We start from the raw sequence: 25,489 nt of genomic DNA on the forward strand, positions 1-25,489 counted from the left end.
GGCACCACACGAATGCCCGCGTTCGCCTCCTCAGTGCGTTGTCGATCGTTCACGGCCGCGAGGGCGTACCGCTCCGAACGTAAACTCGTGTGTTCAACTATCGCAATCCGAAATATTGCCTCAAATCTCACGGAAACTAGTGTTCTACTTCCGGTTTACTCGCCACCAATCATAAACTCAGTGTAGATTCCTGCATTACCATCGTTGGAGGCTGTCGTCGCGTAATTTCGGCACATTCGCCGGTTTTTCTTCTCGCGTGTGCGCGAGAATGGTTTTTGAGGTCAAACGATTAAGAAGAGAGGCGATTGACCCGCGTTACTCTCAAACTGAGTAGTAGACGAGCGTTTACTACGACTACGTCTGGAGAACATTGTCATTAAAACACTACCAGAATCAGAATGTGTGAAGATGTGAAACGAGTGCGCGGTAAACTAATGTGTTGTTAGATGTGACTGATATCATTTCTTCTTTACGCGCCGGAGGAAGGAATTAGAAGAGGATGGCTCTCAAGCATGCGTTCAGTGCCATCGTGGTGCTGACCAGCATCGTCTGTTATCACAACAGTTGCTACTGCGGCTTCGTCTTCGACGATATCAGCGCGATTAAAGATAATCGCGATCTCAGGCCACACACGCCGCTTGCCAACGTGTTCTATAATGATTTTTGGGGTACACCCATGCACAAGGTAAATCCCATTGAAGAACAAGTTAACAAAACTTGCGTGTTTGTGAAGGTCTTAAGCTTGGAAGGGTCTTACTTCTTACTTATTGTTAGATCCAACTTCCCAGTTTGTTCCTTTTCTTACGAGAAGGGTCTTACCGCAACACGTCCGGGTGTAATATATTGCTTCACAACAACAAGTAACAAGTCTCCAAAACAATTTAGAGACGTAATTACCCGTTGTATGTCCGTGGGGATCATTACCTCTCATTTAATTTCACCCCAAACACATTTAAGATGAATTATTGTTTGGTAAAATTAAAATTTCTTCTTTTGACAGTCTGTTATGACATTCAAAGAGAGATAAATGCTGGATTATTTGGTATTTCGTTTAAAACCCATTTCAAAAGGAGGATTAGGTTTTTTTCTACGAAAACATTCCAACAATGCCAAAATGGGTTAAAAGCATGATGTGATGATCCACCGGAATCGAAAGTTTTTTCGGCTTTCACCAAAAACCACTGCGAATTTTAAACAAACAAATTACGCGCAGAGATGGTGAATAAATACGTTCTCTCGTGTGCTACGCGAAACAAACATTGTAAATAAACATGTCCGGTTATGTAACAAGTTGTTGACGCCGCAGGAAGTCCCGCTCGAATGTCTTTTTGAATGCCGAGGAGGAGAACATGCACGAAAACACGAACACATGAAATAAAATCTCGGCGATAAAAGTTTGTTTATGAAAGTTTGCGTATTATTTGGCATTTAAACGATAATTTTGTAAGAGGATTACTTGTTGTGTGTTGTGGGTCATGTTCATGTTCATGTTTGAAGCCTCGATGCACTTGCAGCGCTCAGGCATCAATTCAAACTCAAACAGGTTTTATTTATTCGTGACCATCAGCATAGGTTGTAATAGTAGCGTAGGTCAACTCTGAACTCGACTTCGGTCTCGGCCGGTAAACGATTCTTTCAATAACTAATCATATAATTAATTATTTCCAATCATTTGGTAACGGATGAAATTTTCTCCTGGTTGCGTTTTTTTCCATTGTCGTAAACAATGCGTTGTTTTTTTTTACTAGCGAGGACTTTTCTGATTAGCAAATAAATTGCCCCGTACATTGTTAAAATCTACTCACCTTACAATGGGTAGCCGGAGCTACCGAAATAAAAACCCGCGCCAACAAAGCCGCACGAGCGGACGAAACAAAAATTTGCACGAAATGAGAACCGCGCGGTGTCGCCGGGCGAAAACAATGGGGCATCAAATAAATTCAAGCCTGAATTCGCAATTATTTCGCTGCTGGGTGATGCACGAGGTGCATTCAAGGTGAATGACTGCTTTAATTCTAAATTTAGTTCTGGTTGTCGAGTGGAGTAATGCTTGGAAATAAATTTCCTATGATTGGTTTGTGGTGAGAAAAAATCCGGAGTTTTGAGTTCTGCTTCATTAAGGAACCAATTCCCATGAGATTTTTTATTTGTTTATTTTAATAAAATAGAGTGATGAGAGTGGATGAAGTATTTATTCTAGTGGTGTTACGCCCACACTTTGGAAGTGAACTTCGAACGACGATTATCGATTTCCTCGCCGGGGCCCAGAGAGCGCCCGCCTGCCAGCTCCCGCGTTATAATTCACCGCGACCACGTCGATACAATTTGGCCCGAACTTCGACGGCCGACCGAAAATTCACGCACAAACGCGTAAAAATGTTGTAGCCATTTGTTCATTTGCGATTGGCATTTGTGGTTGCGGTTAGCGTTAATATTCGCAACACAAAGCGACCAAATACCGATAACGAATGGAAAACCGCGACAATCGATGTCTAAAACATACCGAAACCGCGATCCTAGGCGAAAATTAGGCACCGAATTTAATTTGCGCTTTACAACACTCACTATTTTTGTTGTGTTATTGCTGCGTTGCGGAATAATCTCGGTTGTGGTTTTGAAACATCCGACCGAATTTTCATTCCAGAATTGAATTAATTTCGAATTTCCTTTCCGCTTGCCTTTTATAATTTCGGTTCGGAGGTGCGCGCACACTGCAAAGATAATTTCAATGTGTAATCTCTTAATATGCGTAGTGCGTAGCGGCGAAACGTCGACGGTGGCGGCGGCGGTGGCAAGGTCGCACGGTAAGAGACTATCGTTTGTGTGTGGTGCGTTGAGAGTTGGGAGTTTTGTTGAATACGTTTAATTTGATTTCGACCGCGCGTTTTCCTCCCGCCGGGCCGACGAGCGCTAATTGAATTCGACTCGCTTGAATGCTCGCGTCGCCAGTGTGGGTTACTTTCATTTTTATCAAAAAGAATTCGAAATTCATACCGGCCCCCGTCGTATTGTCATGATTAAATTTTTAATTTTTAATTTTCAGGCTTTTATTCCACTGGGATGCATATTTATTTAAAAATAAATTATTTTTTGTACCAAAACAAAATTTTTAGTCTTTAGCGCACAGAAATTTTATTATTATTTATTCTGTTATATAAAAAAGTTTATTTTATTCAATTAGACTAATTGAATATGTAATTTTATGTCTTCGTTCATTTTCTGCAGAGTTAACGGCTGCATACGGCACAAGATAGCGTAAAGTGGACTCATTCGAACGCTTTCATTGTGCTTTATCATCAAGTTAGCTGTGCTAACCCGAGATAATTAAGTTTTTCTAATTAGAATCGAAATAAAACGCATTGTTGCCAGTCTGGGGTCGCTCACACGGGCCAGCCATCAGCACAGCCAGTGTATCTGGCGAACTTATTAGTTTTAATTGCGTCTGGGAAAGTTTTCATTCAGTGGCGGAGCGGAGAAACTGGTCTAACTTCAATTCTGGCTTCGCTTTATATTGTTAAATTGGGAATGGCTCATGCAGCTATGTTTTAAACTTAAAATTATGGTAAATTAATTTAATTATTGAAAACTGATTGCGAAAAAATGATTTTTATGCTATAAATTTTTAATTTATTGAATTTACGTACTAGAATTGATTTTAAATTGTTTTTAATTGATATTAAATTCTTCTTTGTCATCTTGAACCCAATTTCAAGCGAATTTTATTGAATAAGTTGGTATTTTTGAGTAAACTTTTAGATGACGTTTATGATGTTATAATATTACTTCAGTACATCGCCAAGAAACTAATTAAACATAAATTAATTTATCTACCCTCCGAAGTAGTCGCGAAATGCGCCTCCGCCAGACTGTTGGTTAGTTGGCGAGAAATGGTGAATAACGCGCGGCGACGAAACTTAGCACAGCGGATAAACTTGCGCCAAGTCATAATTGAGAATGGAATTGTACATTATGCCTCTCCGGATTAATTAAAAGTATGGATTATGTACGAACCGCCTCGAATACGCTTCCAGTTCTATTACACACAGACTCTATCAATGATCGCCGGCAATCCCAACGCGCCAAACTCCTGCTTCCCGATGTGTGAAACCATGCACACACTTTCCACCACCCCTTTCAATGTACCCACCCTGCTGGTGCAAATTCAACAATTCCAGGTATATTCACAGGTGTGCGCTTGTATTCGAGTACCTGCTGGTCGTATCGACACACTTGGCGGTCGTTGGCGGTAACAGTGTCGAGGGTATAAATCTAAATTTCACCGCAGTCGTACGTAATGCAATCTGCGGTTGTAGCGGCGGCGGCAGCGGCGGGATTGGAACATGAATAATAATGCCGGGCGCAGTAAAAACGCGAAATGCACACGGAAAAAACGCAAAAACAACAAGACGTTTTGCGGGCACAGCCGTATAGTGCAAACGTGTAATTACTCTTTATGGGCAAAAACTGGGATGTGGATTGTGATTTTATGCCAATTTTATTTTATGGTATAATCACTACGATCTAAATTTATATCGTTACAACTTTACATTCGTTCCAACAAAGTCAACAAAAAGTTGTTTTACTTTTACTTGGATTACAGTGTTATTAAAGAGCTTTTAAGGGGTAAAAAATTATTTTAAAAATATTTCACATGTAATAAATGAGTAGAAATCCCTACTAATATTATAAATGCGAAAGTCCTGATGTTTGTTACACTTTCTCGCAAAAACTACTTAACCGATCATCATGAAAATTTGTACACATATTCTTAGTGGTCCCCGATTGGTTATAGGCTACTTTTTATTTAATAAAAAAAATTATTTTTTAAATTAAATAAAGAAATTGTTTAGCCAATAATACCTCTGCATTTGGCTATTTGACTACTTTAACGCCATCTAGCATTCCAGCAATGAAGCTCAAACCTAAGTACTATAGTACCATCACACTGTATTATCACACTGTATTACCGACAGCTACGTCAACATCAAATCCAATTGACTACACTATGGAGACTGTACACTATACTTCCATAGACTATACTTTCAGCCATTTTAAACTTCCCGCCATTCTACTTCATTGTTACTTCTTCTGTGACTACAGACGCGTACGGAAGCAACTTCATTATTTTAGATATTCGCGAGCGAAGCCGTGGGTTGAAGCTAGTTATATATAAATCATAAAAACAAGGCAAATTAAAATTAAAAATAATTAAAGTTGAGTTTCTGAAAAATGTTTACTTTTTCATACGTTTTCATAGTTTTGGTAAGCTTTAAATACAATTTACAAGTAATTTCATAGGTGATGAATTTAAATTTGAGTTCTAGTCTTGTATAACAACTATAACTTCACTTAATGACGTTTCAAACACGAATAAAACCAAAATTACCGCGACTAAAAATGAAAACTTGTTCCGACACGTTTTATACGTTTTTCTTTTGTATGTTAAGATTTATCCTTCCGTCAAAATTGTGTCTCAAATGTCCCCAAATGTTGCAACATTTTTTGGGGCAACAGCTGCGCACGCAGTTAAAGATATAAATATAAGTAATAAGTGTTGTATTTCGCAAGTTTGTAGAACGCGAGCCGCGCGTGGTAGTTTATTGCGTCGTATAATACCCGGGAGTTTTCCGGTTGCCGCTGGCACGAGGAAATAACTACCTTGGGCGAAACTTTAAAGCAAAAGTCACGAGCGACGAATACGAGAAACGACAGCGAAGAAAACAGAAACAACTGCAAGCAGCCGGGGGCGGCGAGGCTTTGGTCATTACATTTTATTGCAATTTATGACTTAAAAAGCGTAATATGCACAATAAATTGAGTGCGCTTTATAACGCCACCGCGTATTTAACTTTTCAAATTACAATCTCCCAACAATACATCCAGCGCTCTCACACAGAAAAAACAGAAAAAAACTTTTGTGTTTTTTTTTTCGGATGAAAATGATGTGTGTTATCAGTTTGGCTATGACATGGTGGTTGGCGTGCTGATGGCCTTTCTACATGATCGATCTTTATCACAAAAATGAGAGGCGAATTAAGCGATGCGTTCATAATGCATATTGCTTCGGCCGGTTATTTGGTTATTTTCACATTTCCTCGCTTATTGGCGCGACGGAATCGAAAAATCATCGAATCACCGCGCTTCGGGCATTCGTTGCCGATTGCATCCTCGTAATTTCACGTCCGTGTAATAACCGTGCGGGCACACGGGAAGCAAAACTTTCGTGACATGACGTATTAATTTCTTGTTAGCCGACGCAAACTCCACGAAATAAATACGGAGTAGAGCGTTAGAGGTATTATCGAGTTCGCGTTGGCATCACGCGATCGCTCGGAATTTATACTCGTGGGCGGGTGAAAACCATCAATTCGTGTACAATAATCGCGATTGGTTTAGTTTTTCAGTTCTAATCAAAAGTGTAACACTTTTTTAGCAATTACTTTTTAAATCGCCATTTTAAGCGCAAATTGTGACTAAAAATTGCAACAAATTTACCAAATCCTAATCTTCATGCATAATTAATTTAATGATGGCGTTTTAATTCGTGTTGCCTGATGAATGGCTGAGCACGAGCGAGTTTGCCACTCCAACCAGGCCTGGTGAGGTTGAGCCGGTGGCGGCACGTCGCGCATAAATGATTCGCATTGTTTGCACGTTGTTTGGAAGGTTTTGCGTCGCTTTATCGTCGCGCTCACGACGCTGCCGCCGACGCCAGCTTTGGTTTTACGATGTTTGGCGTGCGGTGGAGGCGCCAGGCAGCAAGGATGTTGTGTGAGGGTGGTTAGGTGTATCGCGGATTGTTTGGTCGTCGTTTTGCGTTCTTGTGCCGGCTGGTTTATGCACGTCCGTTGTGTGCGCATGTTTGTACGTTCTATATGCGAATATTCTTGCGGGTAATTAAGTATTCTTAAGCGCTCTGCATTCAATTGCGTGCGCCCTGCATCGTGTGTGTTAATTTTCCTCTTGGTGCGGCCTCACCTCATGCTACATTTAACCTAATGTGAAAATTATTTACTTACCTACGTCTATTTGATGATAGCCATTAGCAACGTTCAATTTCTAGCTATATGTTTAAATTATTGTTTTTTTTTAATTGAAATTTTTAATTTTTTACAAAAACTTTTTACGTTTTTTTAATAAATTTCGAGTTTCTATGGATTATTTTACTGTATAAAATTAATTTTAACATCAACGGTTTATTTCTTTATTTATAAATGAAAAAAATTTAATTAAATATATTGTAACTTTTATATAAAAGCTTTTTATAACATTTTTTGATCATTAACTTGTCAGGAATTGCTTTATTACTTGTTGTGTCTCTATTTCGTTGATATATTTGTTCATGATTAAAAATTAATAATGCAAAAATTAATTTGGAACAATGAAATAATTTGCAGCGAAGTTCTTGCTTTGCATGGCACAAAAACAGCGGCAAATTTGTAAATATCTCCCGGACAAGCTTTCGGTGTGATTTAACAAGTAAATATTATAAAGCTGCGCACATCGCACATAATAATGAAGGCAATCCACGCTCGCTCGCTTAGATCTTCTCTTCTTTGCGTTCGGTTTCCCGATTCTCGCACACTCGGGTATCCAAAAAGGTATCGAGGCGTGAACGAGGATACGAGGCAGGGCGCGCGCAAAAAAGCGGCAAAAATAGTACCGGATAACAAGAAAACGAGCCGAGCGAAAGAGCGACTCGCGCGCTCCTCGCACTCTCGTGGGGGCGTCGACAGCGAGGCGATATTCGCATCGTTATCGCCCCGGCATCGGGGTGGCAAAGCGAGCAAGCGCGCGCGAGAAGTATCGAGCGACCGAGCGTAATATTCGCGTTGTTGTGTCGGCGCGCTTCCGCCGCGCGGCGCAATATGAGATACATAAAGGTCGCTTTTATTTACTTTTTAATAACTTGCCGGCGAATGCGAGAAAAACTTACGATATTAAAATGTCTGCATTATCGTGCGCATAAAAATATAAAACCAAAACAAATACGCCAGGTTGTGCGGAACTAGATTGAGATGCAAATTATTTACTTCAAACGCGTTTTTATTACGACATAAAACTAATACGCGCGTTTCAAGAAGTTTCCTTCTGACGTGGTTAAATTTTCAGCTGTTTTCAAACGGCGATAACTTTTTAAATCACAGAAAAACATTTGTTTCAACGTTTTTATTGCAAACTTTAAATTTACATAAAATTTTTGATATAATCTTTAAAATAAGCAAGTTTTACTCATTTAGGTGTTTAATAAAAGTTCATATTTTCAATTAATCTGTAATATCTGGGTGAATTTCAAAGATTTGTTTTTTTTTTGTTTTTTTCTCTTCTATTGATATTTTTACCTCGAAATAATTTTTGTTTAACTTGTTCATTAAGTCAATTAAAGCCTTTTATAACCCGCTAATGGCGCAGGTATTGAATTATTCTCCACGATTAAATAATCCAAAACGCAAACTCTAGCAAAACCCAAACGATGAAAACAAAGAAAGACAATAATTGTATGAAAAAAAATCCAATTCAAATAAAAACACGCACGCGTAAATCCATGAATAAACATCAGCCAACCAAGCAAACAAAGTCATAAAAAGTACGCGAAAATAATAAAACCTCCACCGAATGAAAATTTGACGAGTAGGGCGAAAAAAAGTGCGTGTTATTTTGCGAATACTGCGAAACACGAAATGACTTCCCCAATTATTCCTAATGAATGCACGATACATCAAACTGTGTGAGTCGCTTGTTTCTGCCCAGGTCTGAATACGGTTTACAATTGATTCGTATGTTTAATTGCTCGTTATTTTCGACTTGTTAATGTTTTATTTGGGTTTTTCCCCTCGCGAAACAAGCGAAAATATGCGTTGGATTAATAGAGCTTGTTTGATTTGGTTTATTTTATTGCTAAATGGCAAATGTTAATGATGTTGTTTTTATTTCGGTTGCAGGAACAAAGCCACAAGAGTTATCGACCGCTGTGCGTGCTGACGTTTCGTTGGAATTATTTATTCTGGCAGCTGGAACCCATGGGCTATCATCTTGTCAATATGTTACTGCATTCTGTCGTCTGTTTGATGTATTTTAGGTGAGTACCAATTAATTACATTTATCTCGTAATATAATCTTTTTGACATGTTTGATATGCAATTGCTGCAATTGATGTTGGAATCGGTTTTCAAATAATAATTTATTGTGTGATTTTTAAAAAATATTATAAAGTAGCTAAAGTTATGCAGATTTAAGCATTTAAACAGTTTATTTCACCACTGAGATATTAAGCATATTAAGTATTGTCAAGAAAAAGCTCTAAAAGCTCTAAAAACTCATGGAGACATGAAACAGAAAAGAAAATGAAAATATTCGCTGGCTTTCAGAAAACCACGATGCATATATGCATGTGAAAAACCACGCGTCAAACTTCCTTCCTCGGGCCTTGCCTCATATTTTTTCTCCTCTCCGTTGTTCCCTAGTTTTCAACATATCTGTCTCCTTCGCACGCTACAGACTGGAGAGTATGGTGAGAGGAATATGTGGTTGTCCCAAGAAAGTAAAGTTTTCATCAGCAATTTTCCTCCCGCCCAAGTTGGAAAGTATAATAAAAGTTTTTATTTCTTAGAAATACAACTTCCACATAATACGGCCCCGAACATGCTCGCGCTCCATCGGGTGGAAAGAGGGACGCGTCAAAACGGCGGCGTGTTTTTTCCGCGCCCAAACGCAAACTTTTTGATGCGACTCGCCGGATGCGAATATATGAATGTGTGGCCAAGACAAGACGCCGAGATGGGCGAGTCGAGATTGTAAACAGTCACACGGTGAAATCGAGTCGAAACGCGAAATGAGAAAAATTCTGCCGCGGGGGTGCGGGGAGCGCGTGCATCTAAAACAAGGGAAAAATTTAGCACACACTGAATGCTTCTCTTTGTGGGATAACGTTTGATTCAATAGCCAAAACGAAAGTTTTAATTGAAATTGCCAGTGAAACATTTTCAGAGAATCAAAGTGAATAAAATAAGTGTGTGGAACAACAAAAGGAAATTATTTGACTTGGGAAAGATAATTTTATATAATTTTATTATAGCTATTAAAATATTTTATTAGAAAACAAGAGAATTTGTAATAATAGATTGAGAATTGAAAATCTGTGTGAAAAAATACTTAATTTTTAGTTTGTTTTTCGATATTTTTCGCGTTTTCCTAATTTTTTCCACGGGAAATTCTTGAAATAGTTACCTGCAGCTTGCCCAGCTTCGAATGCGCTTGTTTATGAAACGGTGCGCCACACATTTCTAAATTAATAACGGCCGATGATCGTGCATAAAATATTTTTCTCACTTGACTCTCTCTTGCGTTTTGGTGCATGCACCTAGCCCCAGATCTCCACATCCACAATCTTTGCATTTCCCCGGCGCCTCCACCAACGTTCCGCAATTTACGTATTCCATCCAAGATTTTCGTTCCGCCGCCGAGTAGCAGCCAACGAGAGTAAAAAAGAGCGTTTTATTTCATTTAAATATGCGCACGCTGTACTTGGCACGCCTCGCCGATGGTGGCGGCTGAGGCAAGTGGAACAAAGCAGTCCGGGCGCAGTATGCGGGTGTGCGCGTATCGCATTTTCCCGGTTCCGGGCCGAGGGCTTTGGATGACGCCGCGCGCTCGCTTCTGCAGGCGAAGGCGGCGGACGTTTCTTCATAAACCCGCAAGCATAAACTTTCGCGAAAGCGACGAAGAGAGTTTCGCTTTGCTTTTACGCCCGCCGACGCAAAGCCGGCCGGATTTTTGCTGCTCGTGTTTTTGCGTTTATTCACTTTCGCATACATATTTATATTCACTTTTTGTCGAAATTAAATGTTTATTGAAATATTTACGCGCATTTTTCACACACCGTTGAGATTCGCGATTTGAAGGAATGTTACCACTTTGGAGGCGGCGAATACATGTTTTGCTGTCCTTCAAAGGAATTACAAATGGTAATTGAGCGATAATTCAATGCATTTTTGCTTTTTTTAAACAGAAATTTAAGACAATTACAATTTTAAACGATTTTTTATTTATTAAAAAGAAATTAAAATAATTCTCATGAAAAAATTAATCCACACGCATAAAACATTAACATAAAATATTTATTTTTATTTTTTTTACTAAATTTTAGTAATAAATTGCATCAATCCATATTTCCTTTTTCTATATAGCACCACCAATCATTCCGACACGAGCCTTGACATAACAAATCCTTTCATAAACTTAAAAAATTGCCCGCTGCCTTCGTTCGCATGAAAAACTTAAAATAAAACACGAAAACTTATAATAAAAAAGAATTCTGGGGCGCGTCTAAGGAGAAATATTTGCAAAGTCAAGCGCACGCATTTTTTCCATCACACATAACAATGCGTGTGGAGGTGGTCGGGGTACAAGTCGGGAATCGGACGCTCCCGTGGGAAATTAAGCATGTTGATGTCGAAAATAACGCGCAACTCAAAAAACAAATATTCTGACGACGCGCGCGAGCGATGGGCAAAAAATGAAGTGATTCGGGCGAGAATGCTCACGTTCTGGCCGACCTTTCACTGATTGCCATATGAATATTTACTTGCAACGTTTTTAGCTCTGGCGATATTTTTTAGAATAAAACTATCATGTTTCAGCATTTAATTTTAAAATAGTGTAGGTATGTTTGAATGCAATATTTGGTAAAGGGCAAAGGATAAATCTCGCGTTAAAACTGTTTTGTTTTTAACAAGAATTTTTACATAATTTTATGTCATTTTAGTGTAAAAGTTGATTTTATCAATATTTTTCAATGGTAAATTAAGCGATATTTTCTTACGATTTAAAAAACGCACATATATATATAAAATGTATTTATTTATCTATTTGTTCCAGGATGTGTTCCATGTTTCTCCCGGAGTTATCGTGCTTCGTGACAGCAATGCTGTTCGCAGTTCACCCCATTCACACGGAGGCGGTGAGTAAACAAAACAATCGGCTTATGTGTTTCTTTGCTACATTTTTTACCCGTAGCCTAGTTTTTTTTTGGAAATCAACTCTTTTTTCAACTAGTTTAATTCTTTAACTTAACGAACAGATGTTTAAAACGTGTTTCATAAATTCCATTTTATTTTGTGCAAATAGCTAAATTGCGATTCTAATCGAGTTCATTGATCTCCGACCACGAGTTGTCATTAAAAAATCCTTCACTTGTTCATTCGATGTGCATCTGTATCTGCATCCGCACCTGCTATTATTCAAGTTTAATGAGCCAGAGTAACGTTTTGCAATGAACTGAACAGATGTCAGATGGAAATAGTTCGATTCGATAAAGTCATGACTCATTGCTATTCATAGAGTCAGGAAATGTATACGCGTTTTACAGTAAAACCAGTAGGAATGGAATTTTCAAAAGATATATTTTTAACATCTACATGTCCAAGATATTCTATTGATTTTTAAAATGAAAATAACACTTCCAGAGTTCAATCAATTCACTCAAAGCTGATTGAACCCATTCAGAAACTCAAGAATTTCTTAATTTGACGTTTAATTCCACTTGAATTCAATTTAATTGCAACAGATGTTCATAATTTTTTTCATAAAATTTTCTGAATATTTTATTTATTTGTAATATTTTTGTTTAATTTAATTTCAGATTTTGCATCTGCGTATTTATTGATTTAATTCTAAGCTAATTTATTAAGTACAAACAATAACAGAGCATAGTATTTATTTTTAATTCGCATTCATAATACGTTGATAGTATATTGCAATTAACGTGTTATGTACTATACTCGTATGTTGATTTGTGTGATGATAACTAAACACCGTGTGATGTTTTAGGTCACTGGAGTTGTCGGCAGGGCCGAGACGCTTTCATCTGTCTTTTTCCTCGCTGCGTTTATGCTCTACAGTAAAGCAGCACAAAGTCGAAAAATAACAGGTAATTATGAACTATATTTTGAGCTATCAAGCATTAATATGAAATACTAGCTGTAACCCGCGGTTTCGCTCGCGAATATCTAAAATAATGAAGTTGCTTCCTTACGCGTCTGTAGTCACAGAAGAAGTAACAATGAAGTAGAATGGCGTGAAGTTTAAAATGGCTGAAAGTATAGTCTATGGAAGTATAGTGTACAGTCTCCATAGTGTAGTCAATTGGATTTGATGTTGACGTAGCTGTCGGTAATACAGTGTGATAATACAGTGTGATGGTACTATAGTACTTAGGTTTGAGCTTCATTGCTGGAATGCTAGATGGCGTTAAAGTAGTCAAATAGCCAGATGCAGAGGTATTATTGGCTAAACAATTTCTTTATTTTATTTAAAAATAAATTTTTTTTATTAAATAAAAAGTAGCCTATAACCATTCGGGGACCACTAAGAATATGTGTACAAATTTTCATGATGATCGGTTAAGTAGTTTTTGCGTGAAAGTGTAACAAACATCAGGACTTTCGCATTTATAATATTAGTAGGGATTTACTTACGTAAAATACGTAAATACCGCCCTCAATAACGAAAATTAACTCATAATTATAGCTATATTTATTTAACTAGTTATTTTGATTTTTCCGCGTGAGATTTATTAAATTTAAACAAAAGCACGCAACAGAAAAATGTAAATTAAGAGCAAATATACCTCGCTGAAGCTGTATATTTATATATTTTGCCCGCCTGTTCCGTTCTATGCAATTTTTTGCTACCCTTCATGCACTCGCTCGTCAAAGATGCAAAAAACTACACAGCGAAAAAATGCGGCGCATAATTACAAAACGTGCGTGTTGTATGTGTGTGTGCGCGCACGCTGGTAGCACTCCAAGAAAGGGAATAAATGCGCGCCCAGCCAAACAAGCCAACAATTACGTCGGCGTGTGCCGAAAAGGAAAAGCGCCCATTGTTTACAGCAGAAAAGAGTAGAAGCAGGAGAAAAAAAACCAAACGAGACACAACGCGCGCTGCGCCGGCATGGATGAATGCACGAAAAAAGAAGAAAACTAAATGCCCCGGCCGCTCTTTTAACTTAATTACGCCATCACGTGAAGTGCTTTTATAATTTATTCGAGACACGACAATCAAGCCGCGCGCTACGTGAAAAACCTTTTTTCTTTTACGGTCGAGGCCGTTCGGAGGCCTAATATCGCAACAACACAACTGGGTCAATTCGCTTTCGCCCTCGCACGCATTCTCGCTCTCTTCGGGGAAGTAATTTCTTGCATTAGGCGTGCATTAGTTGGGTGTTTACCAAGCAATCGTTTTCGGACAAAGTTACAGGCGGCTATTTTCGTCTAGTTCCTCCACTGCTTCAGATAGGTCTAATTAAAACTATTAATTGAATCATAACTTATTTATGCGATATTAGGGTTGATGTCGATAACGCGTTGGTGCGTTATGTTACTAGATTGATTGATTGATATTTCTGACGGCTTCCAAACTTTAATTAGCATCTTATCGATCGCCGCTGGCCGGAAAGTGCTCGCGCATTAGCAATTTATGCATCAATGCTAATGAACTCGCATTGAATTTTATTCCACGTGCATAAATATTACCTTTTTCATCGTGGATTTATTAAAATTTTATATATACTACAAAATAAAACAAAAACATTCAATTATTTAGTAATCAATGCAAAATTAAAAAAAAAAGTTTTTATAATTATTTTACGTTTACATATAAAAAAATAAACACCCACGGAGATCATTCACCTCGAAACTGACATTTCTTTCCTCTCGAACCACCCTCATCAATAATTAGCGTTTGGATTCGTGCCGCGCGAGATGCCACCGCTAATGTAACATTTACGCCGTGCATATTTCACCGCAACTAAAATATAAATCGAGCCAATTACAATTACCGGCTTGGTTTTTCGCGGAAGCCTGAACTCGGAATAATTGTGCGGTTCGGCGACGCATAAGTAACCGGCGAGTGTGTGGTCGATATTTACGTAATTACCTCCGACCGGTGATAATTAAATTTTCACACGACGACGTATGTTATCAATAATCCTGATGATGATGATATTTGTTTATTTGTTGCAGGTTGGCGGTATCTGGTGCCGTCGATGTTGTCCATTGCCACCGCGATGCTTTGCAAGGAGCAGGGCATCACTGTCGCCGGCGTGTGCGCCGCCTACGAAATATTCGTTTCACAGAAGGTAAATTTGCGGCCGATTGTTATTATGCTAATAACCGCTAGGGTAATTGTAGTGTGGACGTGTGAAAATTAATTATTCATGTCGAATAATTAATTTCTTTGTTGACCTGCTGAAATATTGATTAGTTTTCTGTTTTTAAATTCGACATCGTAATTGCGGTTTTCTACGAAAATCAAAATCATAATCAACTGTATTTTCATGAGATATACTCGTGCGTGTTAAATTCAAAACGCGTACAAAAAATAATACATTTTTCAATAGTTTTTGGCTGAAATATGAAAATTTTATTTTTTGAAAATTCAATTTACTCATAAATATTTAGTTAAACTATAAATATTGATTTTTAGGCGTAAATAATCATCATTTTAATTTAGGATTTCAATAATTCTCTTTATTATAAAATATTTGATCCGATTTTCATTCATTTTCAATGTTTTTGTTTAAATTCCAGGTCAGATTAACCGAAATAAAATTCATCCTAAAATCACTCCTCTCGTCGAAACCGTCGTACCAACTCCCCTGGTCGTCGACAGCGACGAAGAGATTAAGCGTGTTAGGGTTGACCACAGTGTTGCTGCTGCTGGCGCGTCTGCAAATCATGGGATCGCAGCTGCCGGTCTTCACGCGCTTCGACAATCCTGCGTCGGTTTCGCCGACGCCGACGCGTCAGCTTACCTATCACTATCTTCTCAGCGTCAATCTGTGGTTGCTGCTATTCCCCTGCGACCTCTGCTGTGACTGGACCATGGGTACGGTGCCATTGGTGGAGAGTTTCTTAGACGCTCGCAATCTCTCCACGCTCGGCGCGTATGGATCTCTTGGAATTTTAGCCATCGTTGGTCTCACCACACGGAATCGTCAACAGAGTGCCATCATTTTAATTGTAAGTAAAAATTTTCTATATTTGCGCTTTAAAATAAAGATGGCAGCGTGTTAAACGACCAAAAAGGCCGATAAAAGTCACTAAAAGCATGAAGTTAAGCGAGTTAGCGGCGTGCTATCACGCGCGCAGCGAACTCACTTCTTGCGTTCTCTCGGACAGAGATTTTAATATCAATTCTTCGCGTGCCTGTTCGTCGGGTTTCTCTAGAGTCGAGTTCGGCACGCAGACTTTGCGAACTTTGCGCGCTGAATAATAATATTCGACTGGTGCGCAGCGCGGCGCAGCACTGGGGCAAAGTTGCTTGAGACAGGCGGAAGAGAGATGTGAAATAGAAAGTATCAGAAGAGAATATACGGAGTAGATATCTTCGTTGGCATGGCAACCTTTTCGTGAGGAATATGGAAGATGAGCGACTACGGTTCATGTTTCGACTTTTTCATCTTTAATATAGCCGAAAAACCGAGTCAGTCTATTTTTGGCGATGAAACATCTTTCATTAATAATTTCATGCTTTTTGCAGATCTAAATTTAGATTTTATAAACGAATATTTTAATTTTTAATTTTTTGTATCTGTTTCTGCTGATGATATGTTTGTCCGGTTCAATTAATAGATAATTGAATCAATTTTCAATTTATGTTATATTTATTTTTGCACAGCGAAAATTAGTTGCAATATTAATTAAATTCAAAAAGTTCATTCTGCTCGGCGCCTCCACTTAATGTAACCCATTGTGTAAAATTTATTGTTCTGTAATTATGGCATACTTTACACCACTTTAATCAATTTTTAATTAACGTTGATTTTTATGCAATTAAAATAAATTTCAATATGTTGGAAAGAAGCGCGATGCCCGGCGCCTCCACGTAATTATTTCGATTGAAGAGAATTTGCAGTTTTATTGCATTTATTTATGTTTAGTGAAATATTCAATATGCGCACGTTTATGCATGAGTGAATACCGTGTCGCGTTGAATAATATTTAAGCTTGGGTTGCGCTCTGACCCGAATGCGTTTGGCGCTCGACCACCCGTGTCTCCAAAGTCCGATAGCGTCCGGGGCGCGCAATTCAGTTAGAACATGTTTCGCATTTAATCTGGCGCTGGAATCAGTTGTACGTCCGTCAAGCTTCGCCCCGAAACACGACGCGCAGCTCGAAATTCCAGTCTTAAAATTATTCACAACTACCAGCAATAAATTCACCTCCTGAAACTTGTATGAAATGTTACATAATTACTTTTCAACGTTTATGAAACAAAGGAGTAAAATTCGATCGAAATTACACGATAATGCCAGCTGCGAGCGATTTTCCATCTTGCAAGTTTATAAAATTACAGCTTTGCTCCCTTAGACGCAGGTAGACATGAGCAAAATACACCTAATTAGAAACCCATTTAAATCCAGATGCGTGTCGACGCGAGAAAGTCTAAGCAGGAGCGAGAACACTAACTTTGCCACGCCGTCTTCTGTTCGGGTTGTGCGCGCCTGGCGAACAAGCAGGTACATTAAAAATCAATTTGAGAACGGCATCATTCATTTCGTGCATTACGCTTCTATTAAAATATCATTTTCCTCACGATCGTCCGCGGCGGACGGCGGCGTAATGTGCGATTTAATGGCAGCCGGAAGAGGAAACGCCACATTGACATCCGCAATTGGGGATGATTCATGCTGGATAATTTTACAAGTTTTGCAATAATACCCGAAAATCTTTTCTACATTAGCGAAACAGTCCAAAGTAAATGATTCAATTCAATATTTTTTGTTTTTTCTGTGTATTCTTGTACTTTGTGCGGAAAAAGAGTTTAAATTTATATCAAATATTATTTTCCTCCGTGCTAACATTCTCCAGCATAAGGAGAAAATATAAAAAAACGCTTTTGGCAATTGTTTGGGTTTAATTCTGGATTTTTTGACGAAACTTGTTATCCCTCTAAATTACAAGTTTTATTGCGACAAAATGACCTTACCAGATAGAAAATATAATACTTTATAAAGCATTACTTGTCCCTTTTTAGTTTCCCAACATTTAAATATCAAATGAAGAAATATAAAAGACTATTAAGTCCTAAAAGGTTTTTCCAATGGCAAACGATTATTATTATTGCCTCAAAGCGGCGTCCCTATCCGTATTTTCACCCTTTGCACCCATCCGTGGCAATTTTAAATAAATAAATGAATCCACCGCGATCCCCAGAACAAAAGCAGGCAAAGCGCGCGCGAAAAGCAAAAAGGATAAGTGAAGATATGCGAATGTGCGCCGAATGTGAAAGCTCGCGCGGATGCAATGTGTCGAATGTAAAAGGGTAATAAAGCGTTAAAAAATAGCGCGCCCTCGCACCAGTAATAGCCGGCGAATGTCTAGAATAAGTGCGCGAGAATGAAGCCGGCTGAAACGATAAGTGCGGTGAGAGTTACCGAGAGAATTCCACACCTGCTCGACTATTTATTGTGATATGTTATAATAGCCGCAAAAATGTAAATTACTTCGGGAGATAGAATATAGTTTTATGCATTTGCAAGGGGTTGAAAAGTTTAAAAGGTTGAAAAGAGTCATGACGGGAAAATCAACCCTAATGTGCGCATTAGACAGCAGGAACATTCATAAAATGCACGTGATAATATCGCTTGAATCGAATTTCTATAAGAGCCGCACTTCACATTATTTTCCTCCTTTGGGGAAACATTTTTCCCAGCGTGATTATTATCGAATAAGAAAATATTCACATATCATACAAATCCATCTTTCGTTATTACATCCGCAGACTGAACTCGTCTTGGAACATATTACGAACACCCCCTACACATCTACGAATATTCAGCGTGTAGAAGTTCGAATATCTTGCGTGCAGCGTTTTTTCCGCGCGTCGGCCTTTTTATGTAGTGAGTAGTAGCGCGAGGGAAGTGAAATAAAAGTTTTATTGCATGAGAGTGCAATAAAATTTTCCCATTTGGGTGCAGATTGCCTTCCGGCGTGTGTAGGCCTAGTCGAGGATGCGAAGGAGCAGCGCGAGGACAAGAATAGTGCCAGCGGGTTATTGCGGGCGTTTCGGCACCCAAACGAAATCCCTTGTTCTAAAGCGTATCGCTAAAGAGGAAAAAATAAAATAAAACGAATTCGGAGTGCGCACTTGTGACTCGCGTCGAATTTATTGCGTTAAACAAATTTACTTAAAACACTTGTCGCATGAAAATAAAACCAAACAAATAAAAACAAGCGCATGAATGCATTAAATTGCCAGCGGAACATGTTAGAATATCGGATACATTCATTACAAGTGCAAAATGAAACTTTTATTGCGTTGAATGTATATTAGATTTAATTTAAATATTTCATGTGAAGGTAAAAGCTAGAAACAACATAAATGGCACAGTAAGTGAGGTAAAGTAGTGAATTCCGTCTTACATTTTGAATTTTCCTTTTGACGTACTTTGTGAAAGAAATCCAGTTTACACATTTTAAAAATTACATATTTTTCGTTTGTATTTTTATAGTAATTTGACAATTTAACGAAAAATATTATCTTTTGAGATTTATACTCTCCCTAATAGTGATAATTTGCCCGGAGATAAAATATCACGTCGAAATTCGATTAAATTATAGCGTGGACGTGTGTCATGTTTGCGTTGGACATTTAAGATACTCCTACATCTCCCCGTACTTTTTCTCTGATGTGTGTCGGCGCGTCCATCCTTAAGGATGCTTAACGATGGTCATAGTAATAGCTGACGGAGAAAACACTGACATAAGCGCGATGGTTGTCTGCCCGCAAAAGGCCAAAGCACTATAATGCCACTACAGTGGGAACACCAAATGGGAACATAAAAAGTTTCGTCTTCCGCGTAACAACTCGCCGCCGCCGCCACAGCCGTATGCGAGAAAGAAATATGATGATGTTTTTAGCTTTCCTAGGGCTGCTGCTTCGAAAATATATTTCTCCAGCGCAGTGCGGTCGCCGCGGCGAAAAAATACGGAAAGAAGTGTGTAGGGACAAAAAACTCAGAGAGAATGAGCGAAAACTAAAGGGGATATAAATTTCAGCGACGGTGTTCTCTTTTGTTTACGAATAGTATTTTCTTGTGAGAGATAGACATGGAATTTATTTAAATTCTACGCTGGTGACATTTAAAGATCAAGTCTAATTAGGTGCGAATTGATATAATAGCTACACTAAAGTAATGACATTTAGTAAATTACCTAATAAAACGTTTTGTTCTTTCCAGAGCTTGGCATTATTAATTCTGCCATTCCTGCCTGCGTCGAACTTATTCTTCCCGGTGGGTTTCGTCGTCGCTGAACGCATCCTCTACATGCCTTCCATGGGTTTCTGTCTTTTGGTTGGTTATGGTTGGACACTTCTACGCAGACATGGAAAACGCCTCGCATGGACATGCTTCGCCGTTCTGCTGCTCTCCCATGGTACTAAAACTTACCTACGGAATTGGGACTGGGAGACGGAGTATTCTATCTTCATGTCGGGTCTGCGAGTGAATCAGAAAAACGCCAAGTTGTTCAATAATGTCGGGCACGCATTAGAAGGTCAAACGCGTTATGATGAAGCACTTAAGTTTTTCCAGACTGCGGTGAACGTACAGCAAGACGACATTGGTGCACATATTAACGTTGGTAGGACGTACAATCATCTGAAGATGTTTAAGGAAGCCGAGGAAGCGTATTTGAAGGCGAAGTCACTGCTTCCAAAGGCGAAACCCGGGGAGTCGTACCAGGCGAGAATCGCACCCAATCATTTAAATGTTTTCCTGAATCTAGCGAATTTAATATCGAAGAATGTTACAAGGTTGGAAGAAGCGGATATGTTGTATAGACAGGCCATCAGTATGCGTGCTGATTATACACAGGCATACATCAATCGAGGGGATATTTTGATCAAGTTAAATCGCACCAAGGAGGCTCAGGAGGTTTATGAGCGGGCGTTGCTCTACGACAGCAATAATCCCGATATCTACTATAATGTGAGTATGAACGCCGGCCGACTCTCTTTATGTCTTGATGTCGTGATGTCTTTTCGACGTGGCTTTGAGTGGTTCGAAATGGCTGCTTTTACGCTCACTAAAGAGATATTCGCCGCCCGGTGCTTGCAGAAACCTAGCCGTTAAGATAACACGTTTTAGTGCTTGTTTGGTATGCTGATATTTTTGTTTTTATTATGGCAATAATCATTTTTAGCCGGTAAACTCAGTTTTACTCTTTAGTTGTTTATTTTATTTGGTCAAATTAGAACATCAGGAACGATTTAATCAATAACAAGAGTTCAAAGCGTTTTATTTTGTGTTTCCAGTTGATACTTTTATTAAAATGTGATAATATCATATTGTTTCTGCTTTGAAATCGTTTTCGGACATTTTTTTGATGTAAATTTACATTTTTGTGTTTATCAGACGTCTTGTCTGTCTCCTTGACTGATTTAATAAATTCCAGGCACGGTCGTGACGATTTTTTATTCTGTTTCGGTATTATTATGCATAAAACCGCGAGTTTTTTCTACTTCGCTTGGAGCGGGAGCGCGGCAGACACAAATGGCACAAATGAACATGACAAATGACGCGCGATGACAAAAAACTGTGTGCGAGTGGTAAACGCAGACCGCGCCACCAACTTTGTTCATTTATTTAGAGCGTTGATAAAAAACATTCCGAGTATGAAAGAATTGATTGGGAATATTTGTTTTGGAATAATATTATTATTATTATTATTAATCCTGAAAATAGTAGCAAAAATACTCGAAATTTTAATTAAAAGCACATTTCCGATTATATTAAATTTCGCAAATCAAATTTACTCGTGTCACTCATACGCGAAATGATAAATATTATTTCTCGCTGTTGCAGCTGGGCGTCGTGTTTTTGGAGCAGGGCAAAGCATCACAGGCACTCGCCTATCTCGACAAAGCGTTGGAGTTCGATCCGGAGCACGAACAAGCGCTGCTCAACTCGGCCATTCTGCTGCAGGAACTCGGTCGCGCCGAATTGCGGAAAATCGCCCGCGAGCGGCTGCTCAAGCTTTTAGCGAAAGACGAACGCAACGAGCGCGTACACTTCAATCTTGGGATGCTCGCGATGGACGATAAGAACATTGAAGAAGCGGAACACTGGTTCAGACGCGCTGTTCATCTCAAGAGCGACTTTCGAAGCGCGCTCTTTAATCTCGCTCTGCTGATGGCCGATGACCATCGACCGCTTGAGGCTGCGCCGTTTCTAAATCAACTCGTCAAGTATCATCCCGATCACATCAAGGGCTTGATTTTATTAGGAGATATCTATATTAATAGCATTAAAGATTTGGATGCTGCGGAAAATGTAAGTTTTGCAGACTTGATTAATGATATATTATTAATATTATCTGCTTGTGTTTAGTGTTATAGAAGAATCCTAGAACTTGATCCTGAAAACATTCAAGGATTGCACAATCTCTGTGTGGTTCACGTTGAACGTGGCAAACTCCTGCAAGCTCAGACTTGTCTTGAAAAATGTCACCAACTAGCGCCGGCTGAAGATTACGTCTTGCGACATCTGCAAATCGTCCAAAACCGCATTGCAAAAATGAAACTTCCGCAGGACGGTCTGCTGACTGAAGAAGAAATTAACGACGAAGAACAATCCAAGGTAGTTTCGAATAAAAGCAAAGAAACCGAGCGTAAAACTGAACCCGTTGTAAGCGGGGACTCTGAAGAACAACGTTACAGCAGTCGTGTGGTAAACACTGAACCTCTATTCGTAAAAAATGTCAACAACATTGACTACCCTTACGTGGACGATGAGGAAGAAGATGAGGTACTTGCTTTTCACGAGGCGGAAGTGACGCATCGGAGTAATCAGAGCGGCAGCAGCTTTAACAAAGAGACGATTACAAGGCGGGCAAGCACGACGACGACGCACAGATACAGAGCGTCGTCGACTATAGGTGCGGACGGGGATGACCCTTCTTCAGGCATGTCGTAGAAGGGAATGAATAGTTAATTCCCGCGATCTCAACTGGGCTTTAATTTTTTAATGTTTAATAACGGAGTGAAAAGAAGCGGAGCTTTTAAATCAAGTTGTGAGTGCGAAAACTTTGAAAGCGTAACGTTTTAACAAAAATACGTGTTTTAAACATGAGGTGAATTCTCCCTAACTTAACTTGATCTGATGACTTGATTGCAACTAATCGAAGTATATTTCTATTATCTGGGGGAGGACTTTTATACGCGCCATTAGATGTAGTGTACATTCTGTGATATTCAGAATTATATGTGAAGTAATCATCAAAAGAAGATAAACAAACATTCATAATTGCTTATACATATTTTCTAAACAAACAAAGGTCTATGTTTTTATGTTAAAAATAAACAATGCAATTCGTATGCGTACAAATTGACGACTCGCTTCAGTGTGTTTTATTTGAAATTTAGCAATTTTGCAAAAATATTTGTTAGATAAACGTGTTTCACATCTAAATAACACAACAAACTATTAATACCTTTCCGATATTGTTGTTACGCTTTTCTTGCCTACGCAAAGCAAATTAATAATGTGCGGATGTACAGGAAACGTTCGTTTAGCCGACTTCCGCTCGACTTTCCGTTGCTCGTGGTATATTTTATTCATTTGTGGTACACGCCCGCCGCCTTCGACATTGCAGTTTTGTTTCGCACAAAAATCGGCGTGTTCTTCTTGCTTATTCTCTAAACTAGTCGCTCGAGAAATGAAAAATATATTGCGACAACACGCCGCGCACATAAATCACGATTGTCTCGACTTCTTCGAAATGAACAAAAAAGCAGCACGGCAGAAAAGAAAATCGCGACAAGAAAAAAACGAGAAATTGCTGGTTGCGTGCATGACCAAACGCAAAACAGAGCAAATTAATAAATTATTCACCGGGTTTTCTTTTCGCTTTGTGTGTTTACCGGTTACGTCGTTACACGGCCTGTTCGTTTAAGGCTATTGTTCCTTCAAAGATGGAAAGCACCAAGTTGATTAAGTTATTTTTTGTAAAGAATTTCAAAGCTGTCTTTTACACGACATGTAAGAATAGCGCAATTATATATTAATTTGGCGTATTGTGGGCATGGGCACACCTAAGATTAGGTTGTTGATATTATCAGGTCGCGACATTGTCCCAAATAAATTATTTTTTTCTTTTTCTCCTTCGCAAAAAGAGAATAAAACTTTCCGTTTCAAATTTCCACGTCTTTGTATTATCTTGACATAAAATTTAGACAATAAATTTCTTTATTATTGCATAACTTGTGCGAAAATGTATAAAAATGTCCAGAAATAGATTTATGTCGGATTTATCAGCAAAACTTGTGTAAAATATCAATGCGATGCCAAAATTATATTCAGCTGTTTATTGAAACTGAACAAGATCAACAACATACGAAAACCACTAAATATTATGAACAATTTGTAAAAATGATTACTTGTATAAAGAGGTGCCTTGGAAAAACAAAAATTAAATTAAATGAAACACGCGTAAAATCACGATTATACAAACACACGTTCGTATGGAAAACAGAAACATTGCAAACTAGTTGAAAGTCGTTGGAATACTTCTTGAAAAACTCAACAGCGTTCGTTTTTCGCCTTCGGATAAATACTTTTAAAGTAAATTTTAAAGTTTGAAACTTTTCCCAAATAAAAATACGACATACCTACTTGGTTTCTTTGTACGTACTTAAAAGAGAGCAAAAAATGTTAAGAGAAACCTTTGAAGCAAATTATCGTACGCAAAGTTCAAGAACTTGAAATGAAAAAAAAGCAAAAAAGAAACACAGAAAGAAAAAAAACTAAATAATGACTAATTAATATTTAAGGGATAGGAAACACTGAATGAATGAATATTTTTCTATGTTGTCAAACTGTTCATATATAAATATATTATAAAACAAATAAATATATGAATTATAGACCTATAATATTGATATAATTAAGCATAGACAAAGGTATAGGTGTAAAAACGATATATAAGAGGAAAAACACGACAAAACCATGTGAAAGTACTTAAAAGACAAAAACCATAACATAACAGATATATAAATGTTTTTGTTAAGAAACCAATTGTTTTAAACTTCGAATTTTGTATTTAGCGTTTCATTTTCGATTGGTTAACAATGTAAAATACATTTTTACTGTCGGTGAGAGCGGAAATGATAAGGGACTGAAAAATACTGTAATGTACATAATGACACGTGAAATTTCAGAGCGAAATTGAACGCTCTATAAATTATTTTCTTTTTATAAAAAACGTGAACACTTAATCGTAAACGTACTCTGCCCATGATTGTGTGTAGAAGTGACCCGATTATAAACCAAAACTTGAATGTTAATTAATGTTACTTACATATATATTTAATAATAAATGACAAGATTCAAACCAGTAAGTTTATACTAGTAAAAAATTTACCTTTTCCTTCATTTAAATAAAAATATGTCTAAAAAATAACACCTTTGGTCTTGCTGCTTCCT

At 38.3% G+C, this 25,489-nt stretch overlaps 1 protein-coding gene across 1 annotated transcript; it reads left to right on the forward strand.

Annotated features, from left to right (window-relative positions):
* On the forward strand, window positions 1-25,404 carry LOC135792075 (protein O-mannosyl-transferase Tmtc3-like). Its single transcript, XM_065302695.1, has 9 exons — window positions 1-685; window positions 8,943-9,079; window positions 11,878-11,959; window positions 12,829-12,928; window positions 15,024-15,139; window positions 15,591-16,022; window positions 20,246-20,995; window positions 21,872-22,339; window positions 22,397-25,404. Exons 1-9 carry the CDS (start codon window positions 500-502, stop codon window positions 22,979-22,981), a joined length of 2,856 nt encoding a protein of 951 aa, XP_065158767.1. The 5' UTR covers window positions 1-499; the 3' UTR covers window positions 22,982-25,404.
* The last annotated feature ends 85 nt before the right edge of the window (window positions 25,405-25,489 follow it).

This window comes from Atheta coriaria, unplaced genomic scaffold (genome assembly GCF_025399875.1).
Source record: "Atheta coriaria isolate IRGN ID8LTWV9N9 unplaced genomic scaffold, Caltech_Dcor_3.1 hic_scaffold_5_pilon, whole genome shotgun sequence".
Taxonomy (NCBI): Eukaryota; Metazoa; Arthropoda; class Insecta; order Coleoptera; family Staphylinidae; genus Dalotia; species Dalotia coriaria.